The 21,763-nt window shown below is 39.5% G+C and overlaps 1 protein-coding gene across 1 annotated transcript; it reads left to right on the plus strand.

Annotated features, from left to right (window-relative positions):
* Positions 1–15,194: 15,194 nt before the first annotated feature.
* LOC110946826 (leukotriene B4 receptor 1-like) lies at positions 15,195–16,348 on the plus strand. The gene has a single exon (XM_022188331.2). It carries the CDS (start codon positions 15,230–15,232, stop codon positions 16,124–16,126), a length of 897 nt encoding a protein of 298 aa, XP_022044023.2. The 5' UTR covers positions 15,195–15,229; the 3' UTR covers positions 16,127–16,348.
* The last annotated feature ends 5,415 nt before the right edge of the window (positions 16,349–21,763 follow it).

Consider the following 21,763-nt stretch of genomic DNA (forward strand, 5'->3'; position numbering starts at 1 on the left):
ACCTATGATCAAGTAGAGATTGTTTTTAGAAAATTTTATTCCTCATATATAAGAAACTACCTTTAAAACTTTTAAAAAGTTTCTTTTAAACTAATATTAATATCATTAATTTTAATATTTGCTGAATAAATTAAAAGCAAAGTCAATAATTGTTTGACTCTAATTATGTAAACGGCAAACTCAGTCTGAGAGAATATCTAAAGTCTGTCATATTTCACATCATTAATTAGACAGTTTGAGGGTTTAGAAGCACAAAACATTCTCATGTGTAAAATAAAGAAGAAATATTTCTGATTCTGCCTGTGATCATGTTAGCTCCTTTGTATTAAGGTCAGTTTTTCTTGAGTTGTCTTCTGTTGAAGCAGCGTTCAGATGACAGCCGGTCACCATAAGAAACGTGGCATCAGAACTACGTGAAAGAGTCAGAAGTCAGATTATTATTCTGAACAATAATAAGGTTTTCTCAGCACCAAGTCATGGCTGGAGTGAAAGATTTAAGGAGGTAGTGTATGGAGCTCTAAAGCACTTTGTGGATCAATTATATCCAAAGAGGATCAGCAACCAAAAGTGAGCACAACATCAGAAGATCAATACATCCAACTCTGTCCATTGAGAGAGAGAAAATAAAAGCTAGACTCCAATTAGAAGAAGTTCTGTCCAAAGAAGGCTGTCTAGTGGCATCTCAGAGGATGAGGAGCTTCTCTAAACTGCTTCTCAAGATGACAAACAAGGACAAACACTTGAAGTAGACTAATATATAGCGCATTTACTCCACTGTGACCAAGGAGAAGCAAAACTTCATTCTTCAGAAACATATTCCAGATTCTGGTGTGCATCTTTGTGGAGAAAGATTCATTCTGGAGCAGATAATGAGTCCAAACACCCCAATGCTTGAATAAGAAGACCAAATGAGTCCCAGAAAGTTCTGCAAAGTACTACCAATGTTTTCAGTACTTCTAAAAGACAGGATAACAAAGGAAATGATATATTTGTTAGACTTTTATGTTTAATGTTCTCAAAACTAAATCTTTATCATGGAACATTGTGGGAATGTTTTATTCCATTATTCTACTGTCATGTGTTACCTTAATGACGTCCCCAAAACATCCTCAGAACATTGCAGTCTGAATGTTCCACCTTTGTTAATATATCGCAGTCCAAGAACGCATTTTAAAGAACGTTCTGTCATTTGGGGTCTCAGTAACACCCTGAAAACATTTTGTGAATGTTCTATTAAGAACATATTTAGTTTATCAGTGTGGAAACATTTTATGCACTGTTCTATAATGTGTTCTCAAAAACATTAGTATATATCACTTTACAGAAACAGTTCTATAAAAAACATTCTGTCGTCTGAGGCCTCGATAACACCTGAGGTTTGAGAACATCTAGAAAACATTTTTTGAATGCTGGTTTGATACCGTTCTTTCTTTGGTATGACAGAACATTATGTGAATGTTTTATAGAACATTCTATAATGTGTTCTCTCAACAAAAGAACCCAAACATCTGTAGAACACTGGAGGCAGAATGTTCCATCATTACAGGAACATTTTGTTTAAAAAAATCATCAGAGGCCTTGTGGACATCTGAAAAATATTTTTTGTATGTGAGCTTGAGAACGTTCCTCCTTTGTTATCATGGAACACTGTCAGAATGTTTTACAGAAGAATATTCTCTAATGCGTTCCCTCAACAACCTTCCCAAGAATGTTCCACTTTTGTTTGTTCAAGACATTACAGGAACATTTTATAAAATTAATCTGATGCCTTGAGAAAACCTGGAAAACATTTTTAGAATGTTGGTTTGAGAACGTTCTTTATTCCTCTGAATGTTGCTGTTACATCATTTTATTAACTGATGTTTTTTTTGACATTTGATTAGACATATCTTTAAAATACATTATTAAAACTTGTAGGTAATGTTATTTAATGTTGAGGGAACGTTCCCTGCCAGCTGGGAAGCTAACTGCAGCGTTTAGTGAGGAACCTGAAGCCTGAGAAACATTTCTGGCATCATTGCAAGACGATCTTAGGAATACTGGGAGAACATGGCTTGTTAAACCTGAACAAACTGGTGGAGTCCATTCAACCTGAGTTCTAATAATAAAGTTAAAGTTGGTCCAGATTCATCAGTGAACGGATCAGCTGATGGCCTCCGATGCGTCCTTGAAGCTGCTGGGGTTTGGTGTCGCTGGAAGGAACTGATGTGTTCGTCTCTGAGCAACCTGCAGGTTCTAAAGGACTCGGTGACTCGATGTGACTGGACGCGACATGCTAAATATAAACCCAGACAACAACCTGAGTCACAGCGAGAGCAGGAACGGACAGAAATGTTGTGAGATGAGAAGTAGTAATGATAACAGAGGTGACGGGGTGATGATGTTTTTGTCCTGCTGCCGGCGAGACCCCAGGCCTGTTCCGGTCTCAGGCTCAACTTTGAGTCAACAAACCCTGACAATAGAAAATGTGAAAACACTTCACCATGGCAACAGGTAGATAAAACGGTGGACCACATCCACTTTAACCCAGTGGATCTGTAGAAAATAGTCATGTGTGAGTAGGAGTGGAAATATTGTCAAGAAGTTCAGTCAAAAGAAGTTTTATTTTGTTCCACAGAGTAGGATTTTGTAAACACACTGAATAACAAAAAACCACATTGATTCAGTGTTCAGTATTCATCCCACTTGGAATTGTTCCCTTTATATTAAGAATTTACAAAAATAAAAAAAACCCTAAGACTCCATGTCAAACTGAAGACAGATTTCAACAGATTTAATTCAGCTGCAGCCAGCTGGTTCTAGAAGTCAACAGTCAGTAAATCTGAGGTCAGTGAATGTGTCTCAGTGATTGTAGGATAATGACTCCTGGATCTGGAAGGTCCAGTCTCTGGTGGATCAGAACTCCTGAATAGAACTACACCATGAAGACTAAAGAACCAAGAAACTCTGAGAAAAAGTTGTCTAAAAGCATCAGTCAGGACGATACAAGAACATTTCCAAGTTCCTGAAGATCTCTTGGAGTCCAGTTAAATCCATCCTTAAGAAATGGAAGGAAGATGGAACATGAATAAATCTGACTAGAGCAGGACGTCCTCAAGACCTGAGAGACCGAGAAGAAAGAAACTAGAGAGGGAGGCCACCAAGACTCCGATGATTCCTCTGAAGGAGTTCCAGCTTCAGCAGCTGAGATGTTAGAGACTGTTCATCCAACAACTGTTGTCTGTTCTTCACCAGTCAAAGCTTCATGGAGACAAAGAGAAAGACTCTGATGGAAAAAGCTCCAATTAAATCTGGACTAGAGTTCACCAGAAGACATGTGGAGACTCTGAAGACACCTGGAAGAAGGTTCTTTGGTCTGAGGAGACCAGGATGGAGCTTTGTGTCCATTAGACTAGACGCCAAGCACTGAAGATCATCACAAACACCATCCCTACTGTGAAGCATGGTGGTGGTAGCATCATGATGTGGAGATGCTTTGTATGATGATGTTCAGTGTTTTGATGACATGAAATTAACAAAAATGGCAAAAATGTTCGTTAAAAGATAAACTTTCAATTATCTTTACCTACTCCTCCATTTTCAGGGAGAGAAGTCCGACCCCATCTAGTATGTGATTGGTTGGCGTAAAGCGAGCAAAATGAAGCTGTAAAATGTATAGAAACAATACGCTGATTAGAAATGAATTTATGATACTATTTCCCTCAAAACATAGCTGCACTTTTCTCGTGTAAGAAGGTAATTGTGTGGGATAGTTTATTGCAGTGAATGGGAAGAATCTGAGTGAGGTTTACTGTAGAGTGTTTGGGGATTGGAGGTGAGTGGAGGTGCAGGAATCGGCAGAAGGTCGAGGAGTGAATGTGGCTGCTGTGAGAGTGACAGGGAAGCTGATTGCTGGCAGAGCAGCTGAGGATGGAGGGAAGCTCTGGAGATTTACTGGAGGTAGATGAGCTGGCAGGCAAGCAGAAGGAGCGATGGACCGGAGGCACCCGGAGAACGGGGTTAATCCGAGAGTCGAAAAGCATTGGTCGGATCAGAGGGTGAAACGGGAAGGCCAGAGAGCACAGCGACCGCAGAGCAGAAACATGCAGGGTTTAAGTGCTGCAGTGTGATGAGATAACGAGATGCAATCAGGAGGCTGAGAGGAGGTGATGAGGAACCCGCCCACAAACAAACAAACAAACAAACAGAAGGTGCATTCCAGCACACATACATCATAATGTAAAATACAGCAGAAAAAAATCTAGCAAGTCAGAATTATTTAGTAAAAACATTCAGAAAATGGCTCTTTAGGATCTTGTCCAAGTCTACAAACTGGACTTAAAGTCTTGCAAGGATCCCAAAGAAGCTGCTAGAGTCGTACGATTCAATGCATTAGAAGGTCAAACCTAGCATATCTAAGGTAAGGTAATATATCTAATATAATATATAATTATGTATCTCTATAATTGTGGGTTGTAGGTTTTCTTTACGTTCTGCTAATGCTACAATGTTGAAATTTCCTGGAAAAGTTCTAGTAATGTCCACAGCAGGAAGTCTTCCTGTAGTTCCCTGTCCTTTTAAAGGCAGGATGAATTCTAAAAATGTTGTGAAATCATTGTTGTCTTAAGAAGATTCTCCTTTGTTGTTATGCAACATTGTAGGAATGTTTTCTAGAAGAAAGTTTAACAATGTCTTACCTTCACAACATACCCAAAAAATCCTCAGACTACTGGGGACAAAACGTTCAAACTTTAATTCATCACATGATAGGAATGTTTGTTCTGTCCTCTAAGACCTCGTGAACATCTGGAAAACATTTTTTGTATGTTGCTTTTTTCTGTTTTTGTTATCATGGACCAAACAATCTCCAAATGTTCTCTGAATAGTAAAAAGTTCCTCCTGGAAGTCTGTCTTTTCTTTCTACGTTTTTTTGGCATGAACAAAGTTAAAAAATCAATTATTCCCATGACCTTTCTTTAACCTTAATCTGATAGAGCCAGGTGGGGTGGATGGACGGGTCAGTAAAACATTGGATTTTCTTCCCTTTCTATTTGTGTTTGTTTTGTTTGCTTTTTTTGCTTGTTTTCTGTCTCCGACTGCATTTATAAAGAACAAATGCCCTTTAACCTAAACCATGACCGTTATTTCAGGCCAATCTGATCGAACCAGATGGGGTGGATGGACGGGTCAGTAAAAAATTGGACTTTCATATATAAAATGGGGAAGACTCACAGCTGGTGGAGCAGGAATCTACAGATTAAAAAGTTTCATTAATTAACCACACCTGATGAACATCAGCGGGGTTATTGCATTCGGTGCGGTATCTGACTGGCTGGGTAAGTACGTATGTATGTATGTATGTGGCTATGTCCGTTCCGATATCTCTGCAAGTGCTGAAGTCAGGATAATCAAACTTGGGACTGAAGATCAGTCTAAGGTCCCCTGCTCAGTTGTGGAGTTACAGGTCAGCAGATCAAGTAGCAAGGGAGATACGTAGGATGATCAAAATTGATACATGTTGCATCAGTTGTATAGGGAGGATAGGGTTTTCGCCAGTAGAGGGCGTGGTTCTGCCCTCTACTGGCCCTCTGTATTGAGTCTAACTTGTCCTAATACCAAAATAACATGAATCTGCTAGGACGAACTAGTAAAGTTTCAATATGTGATTACACTCGTGTATCCCTCTCGATGATGTTGTTTATCAAACTTAGTGCATTTACGCGTGTATATGTGTTACATTGCTTATTTATTTCTATCTAGAGTTCAGAATTGCATGACTCCTCTGACGAAGAGTATGTCCCAGACGCCCCAACATCTTCCTCCAGAGGTCGGGCATCTAAACGAAGCCGTCAGGCGGGCTATGGAGGCCGTGGTCGGGGAGCGACGCGAGCACCCCGAGCCAAAAAACGTCCTGCAGTCTCTTGGCCTGACAAGCCGTGGGATTGGTAACTTTTCTGGAAGTTGCTGATCCCTGATGCTCTCTCCTCCACAAGCAAAACAAATGTGCGCGCGGTTGCGTAGTGCGTAGCTCGCCCACCTCTGCTTGGGCTTGCTTGCTGTGCGCGTAACCGTTGATTGACAGCATGACAAAGCTGAAGCTCGAACTTGATTGGTCGGCAGCGACCGGCGCTTTTTGGAATAACATGGGGGTCTATGAGAGGAAGGCGGAGCTCAGGAATAAATTTTCATATCGCGTCATACTAACATTATATTATAGTATCGAACTAGACTAACACATTTAAGCTTTGTTAAAAAATGATACATAGATTGAAAACAAACGGAAACTCCAGACACGAGCTTTAAGTTTACAGCATTATTATTCACAAGTACTTCTCTTTTTATTCAAACATGACAGGATCTTTGAGCATAGCCGCTGAAATCTTCCAACGTTTAAACATTCACTACATCCTCCATTTATCTCGTTTTAGTACGTACAGGTTACTTCAGTGATGTGAGCCTTAAAGTGGGTAAATGCTTCCTGCTCGGTGCCACAGTATGAGAAAAATAGTTCCACCTGCAAGAAAAATCTCTCTTCTGCCTGAGAGTAAATTCAGTGTGTAGTAAATAAATGTGAGACAGAAAAGAGATCATGAAAGCAGAAATCTTCACAATCATCATCCTTGACAAGGTCAGGCTCTTCAGCGTTTACAACCGGCACGCTTTCACTCAATTAAATCCATTTTTTCTTACATAACGCCGACTTGCAACACAAGCAGCCTCTTCACACAGTGATGCCAAGACCTCTCGGTATTATGTTGCAGAAAAGTCCTTCTGAGCAGCACTTATTGACAGCAGGGAGGAAAAAAACTATTTTTTTGACTGAAAGAAACCTGCAGAGAAACAGATTTGATTAGCTGCGGAGAGAGAAAAAATACAAGAAACTACAAGTTGAAGAAATAATTAGCAATTATGTAACAAAGAGGACCAAAGAAAAAGAACAAGCTACCTGAGAGAGAAGACCAGAAGATAATGACATATACTAGTGGCATATGAAGGCGTGGAAAGTGAAAGAGATGAGCTCAAACTATGAGATTTGTCAAAAAGAAAAGTTTTAAATCTTTAAACTAGACGAAGGCCTGTCTCCTGAACCGATTTCACAACGTAGGAGCTGATAATTGAAGGTTCTGCCTCCAATTCTGCTTCTGGAAACTCTAAAAATCACAACAAAACCTTCAGTTTTAGTGCTTTGTTGGGTCAACGTGGTATAAAACGGTTTTTTAAAATGAGATGGAGCTTCATCATTTTGGGGTTTTTCCATCTCAGATCATCAGGGGTCTTTGTTCAACCATTATCGGTTGGCCTGAAACTGACATTTCTGAAAGTTTATATTGACAGATCAGTTAGTGTCTATTATAATATTCCTTTCTGCATGCTTTTTTTGGTACAATACTGATGGTAACAGTTCTCTCTGTTCAAAGGTAATGTCCGAAACTCTTAAATCATTTGCCTGTTTTTTTTAATCCAGAACTCTATTTGGATCAGACTATCTACTAATATTTAGTTTTTGTGTTACAGCTTGTCAAACCTGCTCAGTCAGTTATGAAAGATAAACAAAAATAACTTTCATTTCTACTTCTGTGATCAAATATTTCTATATGTTGAGATTTGTACTATTGGTTCAAAAAATATTTCTACTGAACTTATTCAGTATCAGCTGCTTTCACTGATGTGTCGCGGGTCTTTTTACTCCCTTCCTTTGACTGTTTTCCCTCCTCTTTTGATCGCCTCATTCTTTTCACATCTCTTGTCTTGTTTTTTTATGCATTTCTACATCTTCCCTGTTCTGTTGCCAGTTTGTTCTGTTTACAACCCTGAAATAGCTGCATGTTTTCCACCTGTTTGCTGTCTGTATGTGTGCCTGCCTGCTTTTCTTTGTGTTACTCATTGGATTCTCTTTTTTTAGGTTTTAAAACGCATTCATCTCTCCGTTTACCTTCCTGCCAGCCCTCGTGTTTTCATGTTTCCACTGCTGTGTCCTTCTCGGTTTATTTTGAACTCATCTTTTCTTGTGTGTCGCTTGCATTTTAACTTCTGCCTTTTGTCCATTTTCCCTCCTCTTTGATCGCCTCATTGTTTTCACGCGTCTCATTTTTATATATTTCTGTCTTCAACTTTTTTTGCAGGTTGTTCTGTTTCCATCCCTGAAATACCTGCATATTTTCCACCTGTTTGCTCTCCTTATGTTTATCTGCATGATTTTCTTTGTTACTAATCGGATTCGATGATTCGATATTGGTTTTTTTTCTTCAAGTTCGACTCACATTTATCTCTGTTTACCTTCCTGCCAACCTTCATGCCTTCAACCTACTACACGCCATGTTCTTTGGGTTTTGTTTGTTAGATAAACCTGCTGTAAGACGAAGGCAACAGAACAATCTGCCATATGGTTGGACAGTTTGACACTGCTTTTGGAATTAGATAGTCAGTGTCCAATCAGATTCGGTTGTAAAAATAGTCAGTTTTCAATATTGCAACTTGGGAACTTTTTCTCAAAGTTTTCGTTTTTGTCATAATGTTTTTGTGCATCATTATTTATTTACAGTTTTGCTCATGCAGTCATATGTTCAACGCATACAAAAACTTAAAATACAGAATATTATAGGTTTTCCAAAGTTGATCTGCGACTACAAATGTCAGAATTTTTTTTGAACGTAGTTTTGCAAGTTCGAAATCTTAAAATCCTCTAAATTGGACCACTTAAAAGTCATTTCTGGAGGTAAAGATTCAGACAGTTGCAGTCAGAGCTGATCATCAGGATGCAGCAGTGTTAGCGGCGGTCAGCAGGGGGCAGCGGTGATATCTGGATTCTCAGAGAGAGACACCACCGGCTCTTCACATTATCTGCTGTAATCTGTATCAGTGCTGAATTTAACTGGAGGACTCCCCTCCATGATGACTGTTTGCTCTGTGATTTTCAGGACCGAAGCTCCCAGCAGCTCATTATGATGCCCGTTCACACACTAAAGCCCTCACACAGGAAAGCTCATTTGGTTAAAGTGCTCAGCAGTGACCCCAAATCCCCCACAATTTCCCCTCCAGCACACTGTTGGTACTTAGAAACTCGACACGTCCACAGCTGAGCAATAAAGCTCAGGCGGTCGGACAGTTTCAGGGGTGTTTGCTCTGTTTAAGCAGTGATACAACAGCGGTGACGTCAGCAGAAGCAAACAGAGAGAAGGCAGCAAATACAAGGACAAAGGCAGCGACACTGGAGGGGAAAAGCAAAAAGAGGACGAAACAAAAAGCAACTACCAGCACTGCAATTTACACGATTCAGCCGAAACAGTACAACAACACCAATATTGTTGTCCTGGACCTAGAGCAACATTTATGTGGGTGGAACCATAGACTGTATAAACAAGATGAATGTCAAGATGTGGAAGAACCTTACGATTCAGTAGCACTGAACCCTCAAGGCAGTATGTCCAGCAGATTCACATTCACTTCTACCCTTTGTCTGTTTTCCCTCCTCTTTTGTAAAATCCTTATTAACATCCCACTCGACAAAATTACATTTTCTACAACTAACCTAACACTAAACACAAATTATACACCACTGAACAAAATTAGGACACGGCAAGCAGCATTTTTTGGACACATCTTAAGGAAGGAGACCCTGGAATATATCGTCACAACTGGAAAAATTAACTGGAAGAGAGAACGAGGCAGACAGAATGAAAATGACAGATGGACTTACATCGTGGCTACACGTGGAACGAATTCAAAGATCAAAAGATCGGAGGAGCTGGAGAGAAATGATTGCCTTTGCCGAATGGCATGGAACTTGATTGATTGACAACTAACCTGCATTCTCACACTTTGCTGGTTTGTATCCTTCATTTTATTGTTGCTCCTTTTCAGCCAACCAGTTATACATTAGATGGACTTATCACCATGGTAACGCAGAAATCGGATGAGATGCTTCAAACATGTATTGAAAGAGTCGTATTTAACTCAAATCGTGATGTTTTTCGGAACTCTGAGTAATGTTGGTGTCTAAGCTTCTGATGTGTAGTTTTGGCGCCTAAACCAAACCAGAAAGGAGTGAAAAGTTAAACTAAACACCAAGAGAAAACAAAGCTTCAACTATAATTTAATAGCACTGAGCCCTGCAAGGCAGTGGTTCCAGTAGATTCACATTCACTTCTACCCCCTGTCTGTTTTCCGCCTTCTTTTAAAGAATAAAACATCCCACTTTCCGCAAAATTACATTTCATACAACTTACCTGCTTTCTCACTTATACTTTGCTAGTTTGCATCTTTTACTTTACTGTTTTACTGTTGCTCCTTTTCAGCCAACCAATTATGTATTAGATGGAGTTATCACCATGGTAACGCAGAAAATAGTAGAGAATCTACTTGTGTCAAGAGTCGTATTTTAACCCAAACCCTGATGTTTATTGGAAATCTAATCGAGTAATGTTGGCGTCTAAACTTAGCCAAGCTTGTAATGTGTAGTTTTGATGCTTAAAGTGAACCAGAAAGGGAATGAAAAGTGAAAGTAAACAAGAGAAAACAAAGCTTAATTCCGATGCCATTGTGGAAACCAAACTCTGGTCTTCTGGGTGATTTTTATTGGTTCCTGGTTCATGCTACCAACCAACCCTCCAGCCTTGGGCTTTGTCGATCTCTCAAACTCACCACGTTTCCTAACACCTGACAGGTCACAAATTAGTTTATTTCAACAGAAATGGCATATTTTAGAGTAGATATTGGTTGTTTCAGAACATATTCTGATGAAGATTGGGTTGGATCAAAAACTAAGTCAATAAATTTTAACCACAAGCCATTATTGTTAGTCTTTGTAGGTCAGTTCTATTGGGTGTTTTGTCATAATTAAATGAAAATAAGGCCTTGAAGTTTGTTGTCATGACTGACCCAATTGCAGCATCTAGTCAAATCTGCCTTCCTTTTCAAATAAAGTCTCTTTTGGCTCCATAAAAGATCAAAAGGGTGACCAGGGAGCTTCCAAACAGTGGTCCACAAACCAGTAGGTACATCCATCCCTTCTATACAGGCTGTGGAAGGCACATTTCAAAGTAATGTCCATATAAATAACAGGATTCATAGTTTTGCTGCAGAACTTTAGTGGCTTTATTGTTGTATTTTCTTTATTACTGTCTATAAATTACATGAAACCCCAACCCTACTGTTTCCTTCTGAAGATATAAATGTCAAAGAATGCCTCAGATATATACAATGTAACCTTAGTGAATAATTCCCCCCAAAAAAGCTGGGTGCTGTGGTTTCTATCAGGCGAAACTGGAGGAAACAGTCCATTTGTCTGGAACTATTTTCAGCTGTGGATGAATACGTATGACTCTGATGATGGAAAGATAAACCTGCACTTCCGACATCTCAAAAATCAGACAAAACACAGTGAGCATTTACCAATTTATGTGAATTGTAGACATTTTCATCAACAAATCAAGCTGCTTTTGGTGTTTTTCTTGTGATCGGGATGGAAATTATATGACAGTCACTCCTGTGTCTGCGGCCATTACTGAAAATAATGCATGAATGTAGTCATTTTATAGCAAGTTTTAATCTTGTGTTTTTAGTTTTTCTGCATCTCAGAGGCTGCTTCTGAATCCAGTCCTGTCTTTTCTCCTTCTACATCTCCTTCTTTAATTCCCAAATGACTTGCACTTTCTGTATTTTCATTTGGTTTCTGTCTCCAGTGTTGCAGTCTGAGTTTTTCTCTGCAGGGTGCGTTTGTTTTAACTCCCTCATAGCGCAGGTGGGTGGTCTGTTGATGCTGCTTCGTTTTAATAGAGTATAAAACTGATCACATGACGAGGCTGGAAATAAAAATACACATTTGCAGAAGTAACTGCTGTGCAAAGTGATGGGAAGTGTCCGTAAAGATGTTTTTTGAACGTAAAAACCTTGACAAACAGTGTTTTCGTGCCGCTACGACGCAGAATTTCGATGCAAACAGCACTTGTTAGAAGGATAATTTAAATACCAGCATGAGGCATTTCAAGGGATTAGAAATACAAAGAACTTAATCAGATTTATATTAGCTCTGAGTCTTACACCACCTCGAGGTCTCCCAGAATTCATTCAGGCAGACTATCTGTAGAAAAGAAAACAGACTTGAGGTGTGGAAACCTGCTTTTTGTCCTGAGTGAAATGCAAGTCATTCTGCAGCCCACACTGAAGGATTTTTTCTGTTCAAACAGAAGCTGAAATCTGATTTAGATCCACATGAAGTGGATAAATACATCACCGTGAGGAGGCGGCGTGTCGGACAGAACATCTGGCCCACTGGAGCACCCCTAATCAGTTTATTAGCGGATTCGTTCAGGTTTGTGGACCCAAGAGCAGAACTCAAAGGGGAAAAGTTTCAGGGCTTCATTAAGTGTTGGGCTGAAGGAGGCAGCAGAGGGAGATCTTCACAGAGGACAGAGGTGGAAAGTACACGGAAATTTAGAGTTGAAGCTGCGGTGATTGGACCAGGAAGGTTTCTGCTAAAAACCCGCATCATATGACCGTTACTCTGTAGAGCTGACATTTAGTTCACAGATTTATCCTTTTACCTCAGCTACAACCTCTGAGTGGCTACCTACACACTGAAAGGTTTTTTTTCTAATTTTGCTGTTTCTATCGACTGTTTCTGATGCAGTTCTTCAAGTTGTGCGTAAAAATAAGTTGTAAATGTGGCTGTAGTCGACTAAATGGTTTTCTCTGACATTTTGTGTTGTTTTCAGTCTACGTTGCACATTTCTTTTCAGTTACTTCCTGTATTTTTTCTTTTCTAAAATGTCTTTCCTGTTTGTTGTTTGTGTTTTTTACTTACTCCTGCCGTTTGTCTGTTTTCCCTCCTCTTTTGAGATTTCCGTTCTTTGTAAACAGAGTTCTGTGTTGCCAGTTCTTCCCAGGAGACTCTAGGAACTTGTTTCCAGTCATCATAAATTAATTTTCTCTGTGTAATGAAAACATGTTGCGTGAAGTTCTAGAAACTATTGTAGGTTAAACTTGACAAACTTAACACTTTTAATGCTGACATAAGAATGGAATAAAAACACTTGGTAGCCAAGGAAACACGGAATGTTCCTCCAACATTGGCTGACATTATCTTTGACAACACTTACAAATGTCCCTTTTTTTTTTTTAAAGAGGAGCATTTTTTTCAACTATATGGAGCAACTTTAAGTAACAATATCAATTTTAGCTAATATAGATCATCTTTAACTAATATGGAGCATCTTTAACTCGTCTACACTACCGTTCAAAGTTTGGGCTCACTTAGAAATGTCCTTATTTTTGAAAGAAAAGCATTTTTTTCTCAATGGAGATGCCATTAAATGAATAATAAATACAGTCTAGACATTGTTAGTGTGGTAAATGACTATTCTAGCTGGAAATGTTTAATGGAATATCTCCATAGGGGTACAGAGGAACATTTCCAGCAACCATCACTCCTGTGTTCTAATGCTACATTGTGTTAGCTAATGGTGCTGAAAGGGTAAGTGATGGTTAGGAAGAACATTCTCAAAACAACATTCAAAAGGGTTTTCCAGATTTTACTGAAGCCTCAGACGACAGAACGTTTTAGAACATTCCTGTAATGTGATGCATTAAAATTACAACATTTTGCCTTTCTGTTGAGGGAACACATTACAGACGTTTTCACATTAATAACAAAGGTTCCAAAAAGGTTTTCAAGATGACAGAATGTTCTTTCTAAGACGCTCCTGTACTGTGATTTATTAACAAACGTGAAACATTCTGCCTGCAATGCTCTGAGGATGTTTTTAGGATGTTGTCGAGTGTCTTTACAGGAAGTTATCCTGCTTTTAAGAAGAAGATTCTTGGGGGGAAACGAAAACTTTCCGCTTTAAACAATGCAAGAACTTCGCACAACGTTCCAGGTGGAACAACCTTAAGAAAGCAAACAACCCATAAAGCAAGACTCTGAACTGTTTTTTTTACCATTCAAATAGGATTAAAAATCTGATTTCAAGAAAAACACATCTTGCAATGAGATCAATATGATAAGTTTCATATTTCCTGAATGGTTTAACTCTAGGAGCTTCTTCAGGATCATTGCAAGAGTCTGGATGAACTTTGTAGGCTTGGAAAAGTCTCCAAAGAGCCCATGATGGATATGTTCTTTATCATACAACAGCATAAAATGACAGATGTGGCAGATCGGGTCCCTCGTACTGATAGACATACCAAAAGAGAAAAAAGTTCAATCGATTAGAAAGCAGGGTTTTCCACGTTGTTCTGTTTGTAGCGTTAGCAGGAAGAAAGACAGTCGGGACGGCAGCGACAGCACAAACACAGAGCTACAAGCTGTTTGTCAGGCTGAGCAGATAGGGACAGTAGAGCGTGATAGACGTACAGTCGGCCTGTTTGTGGCACAGATGGAAGCTCATAAATTCAGCTGCCGACAGCACAGTTATTGATCAGCGTCTGTCGGAGGACGCTGCCTTCACCACCTGCTGTCTGAAGCATCAACATGTTACCTGCTGGGTGAAACACTGGCTGGCGTCGGCACTACCGGACTGTCAATAAATGCAGCATCCAAGGACGAAGCACAGCCGAGAGAGAAACTAGCTCCAGTTACAGAGAAGCTGCAGATATTAAAGCACAGACAAGAAGGAAATCACTACTGTGAAGCAAATCTTTACTTTTAAACCTTAAATGTTCTCATGACAAACCCAATCCTGCCTCAGCATGAAGGACACCGGCGTTGTTCTTTACTTTGGGGTTAAGTTTCTCTACACTTCATATCCAAATAAGTGTTTTATTGGATTCAAGTCAGGCCACATACTTGTCCAGCTCATATTTGTTCTACTGTGTGGATTTGTGCTTTCAATGGTTCTCATGCTGGAATATTCCTCTTCTTCAGAGTGTTTTGTTTTATCCTCAGAGATTCATCTGTAAATTTAACCTCTGCAACACCTTTTGCACTCATGCAGCCCCATATCATCACATTCCCACCTCCATGCTTCACTGTCAGGACCATGCATCCACTGTGGTCGTCATCAGGACGTTTGGTTCTGAGCAGCAGCAAGGTTTTTTATCCTTGTCCTCCATCCGTAGAGGTTTCGTGCTGTGTGTGAAATGGAAATCCATGCCTCAGCGTCAAGCAGCAATGATGGAATATTTCAGTGTCAGCGTCTCTTCTGTTCCTCTTTGACTGAACCAAAGAGACGTTCCCCCCACTTCCTCACTCACCACATACATTTACCAGCATCCCTTCCTCAGTGCACAACGTTACCAACAGCCCTGCAGCATGGAGCAGCTCAACTCCACCGTGGTTGAATCGGCCGCCTCCTCGTCTCCTGCGTTTCCACCTGATGTGGTCCCCGCCGTGCTGCTGTCCATCTTCTTCGTGCTGGGAGTTCCTGGAAACATCGCCGTGGTTCTTCTCAGACACAAATGGCAGCACCTGTCCGGAATGAGCCACACTTTGATGCTGAACCTGGCTTTTTCAGACCTGCTCTGCCTGCTCACCCTCCCGCCGTGGATTTACAGTTTGCTCAACAGCTGGATCTTCGGCCTGGAAGCCTGTAAGACGGTCAGTTTCCTCTCCTACTGCAGCGTTTACGGCAGCCAGCTGACTGTGACGACGGTGAGCGTCCAGCGCCTCCTGATGGTTGTGAGCCCGACGAAGTGCCGATATCTGGGAGGGAAGAGGGTGCTGGTTGTGGTGTGGGTGGTTGCAGTGGTGCTGTCCATCCCTTCGTATGTGTTTCAGCAGCTGTACAAGAATGAGAACTGGTCAGACTGTACGCGTCTCTACTCTCCCGATGCCCACACTATGGCTGCACTGCTGACTGAATCCGTGGTGGGATTCATTTTACTTTTTGTCATGGCGTTCGCTTACATCCACATCTGCAGAAAGGTGAAGCGCCAGACAAACCGACTGCTTACCAGCATCTTCGTCACCTCTTTTGTCCTGTGGGTGCCGTATCACACCCTGAATGTACTCGGCGTCGCTGCTGTTTCTCTCGGCCGCTGGGGTTTGTGGAACTTTTTCCACAAAACCTATGGAATTACCGTCGCTGTAACGTTTGTGAACAGCTGCCTGAATCCGCTCCTGTACGCGTTTGCTTCTTACAACATGCGCCAAAGAACCGCGGCAGATAATCCAGCCGCCGTCACCACGGTGGAAGAGCTGAAAGAGTGACATTACTGACATGAAACCATCAACAATTTCTGCTTGACTCTCTCTGCTTTGCCTCATTTTCTCATTAAAGAAACCATAAATATATTCAATTGCATTTGTGAAATTTCAGCTTGATGTATCAAATACTTTCCAAGGGGACATTTCAACAAATTGTGGAATAATTTCAGTTTATGCTTGAACAGCAATATCTCAGAAATGATTAAAGATAAAAGCCTGAAAGTCTTCCACTGTTATTTTTCTTCATTTCACTGATTCAGAATTGAAACACGACTGCAGTACTGGACAAGGAGATCAAATCATCTGATTATGGGTGAGCTGAAACGTGAACAAAGTGAAGTCATGAAAACATACTTTTTTCTGTTACTAACACATAAATGTAGAGGTTTTTTTCTGTGATTTTATTAAATATTATCTAGAAAATCCAGTAAAATCGTAGTTTTAACGTTTTGTTGACATTTGATTGAGCAGATTTGACAGGTTCTAAGTCTAAAACTGAAACATTGGTAGACAGTCTGATCCAGTTCTGGAGTTTCAAAGTGATTCTGCAAACATAACTAAAAAAAAATACTTTGGGCGAAGATGAATTGTTCCAGGGAACCTAAAAGAGGAACCGAGGGAGGCTGTTTATTAAAAACATTTCATTTCTGGTCAGACACCGGGATGTGAAACTTTCTTTTAGGCTGAGCTGCGGTTTTTCTGAGGAACTCCTCTCCGTTCATCTGAGTTTGTCAAAAAGAAATCAAGCAAAGAGTAAAAAGATCCCGAATCAATTTACAAACTGTGTTTCTGACTTTTATGTTACAATATAATCTCCGTAAATCACTTTTTCTCCCACAAATGTACATGAATTAAAGTCGCTCTAAAATGACTTAAAGTTGATCTAAAATTAGTTAAAGTTGCTTTAAAATGACTTAAAGATGCTCTTAATGAGTTAAATTTGCTCCATAGTAGTTAAAGTTAAGTTAAAATGGCTCAATATTAGTTAAATTGATATTGTTGGATAAAGTTGCTCTAAAATGTCTTAAAGTTGCTCAGTTGTTCATGTTGGTTAAAGTTAATATTTTTTTGTTAAAGTTGCTCTAAAATGAGTTCAAGTTTCTCTAAAATGACTTAAAGTTGCTCTAAAATGAGTTAAAGCTGCTCTGAAATGACTTAAAATTGCTCTAAAATGAGTTATGTTTGCTTCATATTATTTAAAACTGCTTTAAAGGAGTTAAAGTTGCTCAAAAATGAGTTAAATGTGCTCTATATTTGTTAAAGTTGCTCTAAAATAATTAAAAATTGCTATTAAAGTTGTACCATGTTGGTTAAAGTTCATATTTTTAGCTAAAGTTGCTCTGTATTCGTTAAAGCTGACCTTCTGTAGTGTAGGTTTTATTGGTAAACCAGTTGTCAATAATTTCGCTGCAGCGTCAGCAAACAAAAACACTGTATGAATCATGTTGCCATGGAAACACACATGAATGAAAAAACAAACAGATGAGGATGTTTTTATGCTTGGTTCTGCTTTGCAGCTAATAGAAGGTAGATCAGAAAACCCATCAGTCTGTTGGTATTTATTGAAAACAATATTCAATCAATAACATTAATTTCACTTTGATTTGGACAGAAACTGATTTGCTTCCTAATGGGACAGTGGCAGACCCAAAAGCATTTCTTTAACATGTTGTTTAAATGAAGATCACACACCGCTGTCATGTTAGAAATAAACAGCAGCACTGATGTTTTTCTATTCTCTTCTGTCTTCCTCATAGCTCTGTTTTAATGTTTATCAGTTTGTGCTGAAGAAGTCATGTGATATTTTTAAAAAAGCCTTTTATTTCACCCAAAGAAGCATTTTTTCCACTGATAACCCCTGTGCCAAGTCCAAACCACCTGCTATCTGTTTTTCACAACTAGATTGTGAAAGTAGTTCACTGTTCATGGCATCATTTTAGGAGGACGACCACTGCAGCCCTGATTAGTGGAACTATGGCTCCATCTATACCTCCACATTTCTACTGCAACTCTGTGTTGCAGTAGAAATGTGCATCCACTGTGTTCGTTCTGGTCACGATCACACAAACATGCTGGACTCCATCTGGTTAGAACAAACTTATTTTGGTCTCACTTGACCAAAGAATGTCCTCCCAGCATTCATCAGGCGTCTTTAGCAAAATCTCATCTAGAAGTTTTGTCAAGGATTTTTAATTTCTTCTTTCATCCACAGTGACTGATGTTCTGAAGTGTCTTTCACACTGTCTGGGCTTCACACAAACTCTGATTTCCACTGATAGCCTCTATTCCAAATCTGAAGCAGCTGCTAGATTGTGTAAATAGTAGGGGTGTAACGAAATGTCGTGCCACGAAATAAAAAATGACGAAATAAAATTCAAAGACGCATGAAATAAAAACATGGATTAAAAAAGTGAAGGGGCGCCGCACACCACTGAGACTGATGCTTTTTGACCCTCCTCGCCTACCGTAGCAAAACACTCGCTTCAAAACGGAGGAAGACGAGGTTGAGGAATTAGCTGACGCTCCTTCGTCAAATAAATCGATTGTGGCTTCCTATGCAAACGACGAAAAAACAAAAACCGTGTGCAAAATATGCCGCTACAGTTCGCCGTATGCTGCAGTGAGTACAACTAGTTCACAGTTCAGACATTTTTAGGTCCAGACTGCAGCTCCTTGGACTGATGTTTGTTTTCCTCTTCATTCAAGAATGTAGTTATCCTGATTGTTACAATAACAAAGCACTTTTTAATTGAGATTTTATGTTTGTATTTGCACTGTAGTCTAAATAAGGGAAAAAACTACAATTTAGTTTTTTTAAAGAGTATTTATTTTGTCCTGATGCAGCATTATGTTTTGTATGTCTGCATAAGGAAGAACATAAAGAAAATGAGATTTTTGCATAACTTCCTACTGTTGGGGATTTTCTTTAATCTTTATTTCATATGGTGAGTTTTTCGTATCGTGAGCCCTGTTTCGTGTTTCGTATCGTTTTGTGAGTTGACCATTTCGTTACAGCCCTAGTAAATAGTACAGTTTACCGAGTCATTCTACCACTGCAGCCATGATTTGTGGTACTACGGCTCCTTCCATACCTCCTGATTACTGCTGTTCACTGATTTATTATGTGCTCTTCCTGAATCTTTTCCATCTTTGTGAAGTCTTTGTCAGATTCTTCAGTTCCTCTGTTCAATTCTTTTCCATGTGGAGCCATGACGTAGACGTAGACGCAGCCGACAGATCCAAAACTGAGAAAGTTCTTTATGTAGTTGTTTTTGGCTGTTCATAAGAGGAAAAACTCTACTTTTCAACTTAGAAATAATGCAGTTAACGTTTAAGTTCATGTCTTCTGTATACTGTATGATAAGATAATCTTTTAGTGGCACATTATTGAGGTGTTTTGCTGTTTTTTCTGTGCTTTTTTTAACTTGACAAACCTAATTTAGTATCATAGTTCCTGATATGTACATTCCAGCCATTATTTCCCATATTTCAGTGATCTGTTCATTATATCGTCACTGGTTAAGCGTCCTAATTTGTCAGTTTCAATACGAGTGCTGTGAACGAATCGCTGATTATTAATGATGATTGAGATTCTGCCGTGATGACGGTCTACCGGCGACGTAAACGGCCACATGGTGGGGGGTTGGCGTGCTCGCAGACAGCTGTTCTTGCTGATGCGACACAGTTGGTTGAGCTTTGTCGTTGCTATTCTTCTCACTCTGTGGTCTAACGAGTGCTGGAGCAGGTCTCGGCTGCAAACAGATGTTAATGGGTGTTTCTTCTTGGTTGGGGTGGAAATGAGGCTCATGCACGTACACAGTGATTGAAATTTATGAAAGAGGACCAGGTGTACATGCTGATTTAGAAATCTGGCCCAGAAATGTTCACAGAGAGTAGGACCAGCAGATACGTGGATCTCAGCTACTCTGTCAAATCAAAGCCGTCAGTAGCATCTTGGACTATGTCTGATGTTCACATTCGTTAAACAGCACTTTCAGTTTTGCACATACATGTAGTTTTGGAGGTCATATCTGTGTGTTTCTTTTTCTGTAGCCCTTTAAGACCAGTGACAGTCTGCCAGGACATATTCTTACATTTTTACATACTGTAGTGCAATTTATTGGTGTATTTTATTTGCTTTATGTCAATATAACCCTTATATCCCAAATATTAATAACATGTATTGACTTATGTCTTAACTGTTACAATAAATTGCTTAAAAGTGCAATAAACCTAAAAAGAAGACAACTGTTTTTCTCACATATATTTAAAAATACAGAAATTGCATAGCTGCATCCTTCAAATTTGTAAATGTAAAAAAGTTGCACAATATCTCGTTTAAAAAGATTGCTACTATGCGCGCTTGTGTATTTTTTACAAACCAGTCACTGCAACCAAAAAGCACTGTGGTGACTGCGTGAAAAGTTAGTGGAACGCCCCAGATTTTATCTGCATAAAGAATGATCAATCTGTCTGGTTTCAAAACTACCACCGATCAGAAATGAATATACAATCGTAGCGACGGCGCTACACTGGGATCTATAGGGTTAGCACATCGGCGGTGAATTCAGAAACTGTTTAGAATTTTCCTGTTCTCTTAAGAGCCGTTGGGTTTTCTAATATCCCCAACACAATCTGTTCTCATTCCTATGAATTTCTGTGTTTTTTATTGCATTGGAATAATTAAAGTAAACTAATCTTTGTGTTTTCTGCAGAGATGCCATGAAAATTCTTAAACTCCATTTCTACAATAGGTGTTGAAATGTGTTTTGTTTGGGTTTTTTTGTATGTTGATATTAGCATGTGAGCCTGTACATGAAAGATGGACGTAGACAATGTAGCTTCAAGGTGAGAGATTGATCTAAGAAGTTGTTATAGTATGCCATAATAATCTGGTTATCTCAATGTAGCCCCACCTTAAAACACAGTCTGCTTTAACGTTCATTTTCCTCTAAATGTGACCATAATCCACTAAATGGACACCAGGAGACATAAAACTAGCGATTCAGATCATAAACTCATTAGGATTTTTTTTTTTTTTTACTGAGGTAACAAATCAAAGGAGAATTAGTGTAAATTTTTTTTAAACAATCAGGCTCCTGTTTGCAGAGAGCAGTCGCCCCCTACTGGCTGTTAGAAAGAATGCAGGTTTAATGCACTTTGGCATTGGCTTTACTTTTCTGGACCTGGAGGCAACATTCAACTTTGATGTAAAGTTTACATCCAATGAATCTGATACTGGCTGATCCTTACATGTTAGCTTCTTCTGTGGTTGGTCAGTTGTCAGTAGTAGCTCTGTATTACATCCTGATACGTGAGAGAAAACTTTACAGTATGGTGAAATCACATAAAGTTAGCTCATCTTCTCTGCTATCCACTGGTTCTTCACACCTCAAATTCATTTTTAGATTTCTTGGTCTCTGTGACAGTGTATAAAAACAAAAATGTGACTTCCGCACCTGTAAAAGTGAAGTAAATACAGAAGTTCCTTAAACCTGCATTCTTTCTAATAACCAGCAGTGGGCGCCTCCACTGGGTGCAAAAAGAAGTCAGATTATAAAGATGTCTATGAGAAAATGGCCCGACTTCACACTTGATTTATCATCTCTCTAAACATTTTTCCAATGAGCTGATGGTCTC

Source organism: Acanthochromis polyacanthus, chromosome 5, assembly GCF_021347895.1.
Source record: "Acanthochromis polyacanthus isolate Apoly-LR-REF ecotype Palm Island chromosome 5, KAUST_Apoly_ChrSc, whole genome shotgun sequence".
In the NCBI taxonomy this organism is placed as follows: domain Eukaryota; kingdom Metazoa; phylum Chordata; class Actinopteri; family Pomacentridae; genus Acanthochromis; species Acanthochromis polyacanthus.

What these genes read in the sequence shown, in the direction of transcription:
- LOC110946826 (XM_022188331.2), top strand. Translation starts at nt 15,230, where the DNA reads ATGGAGCAGCTCAACTCCACCGTGGTTGAATCGGCCGCCTCCTCGTCT.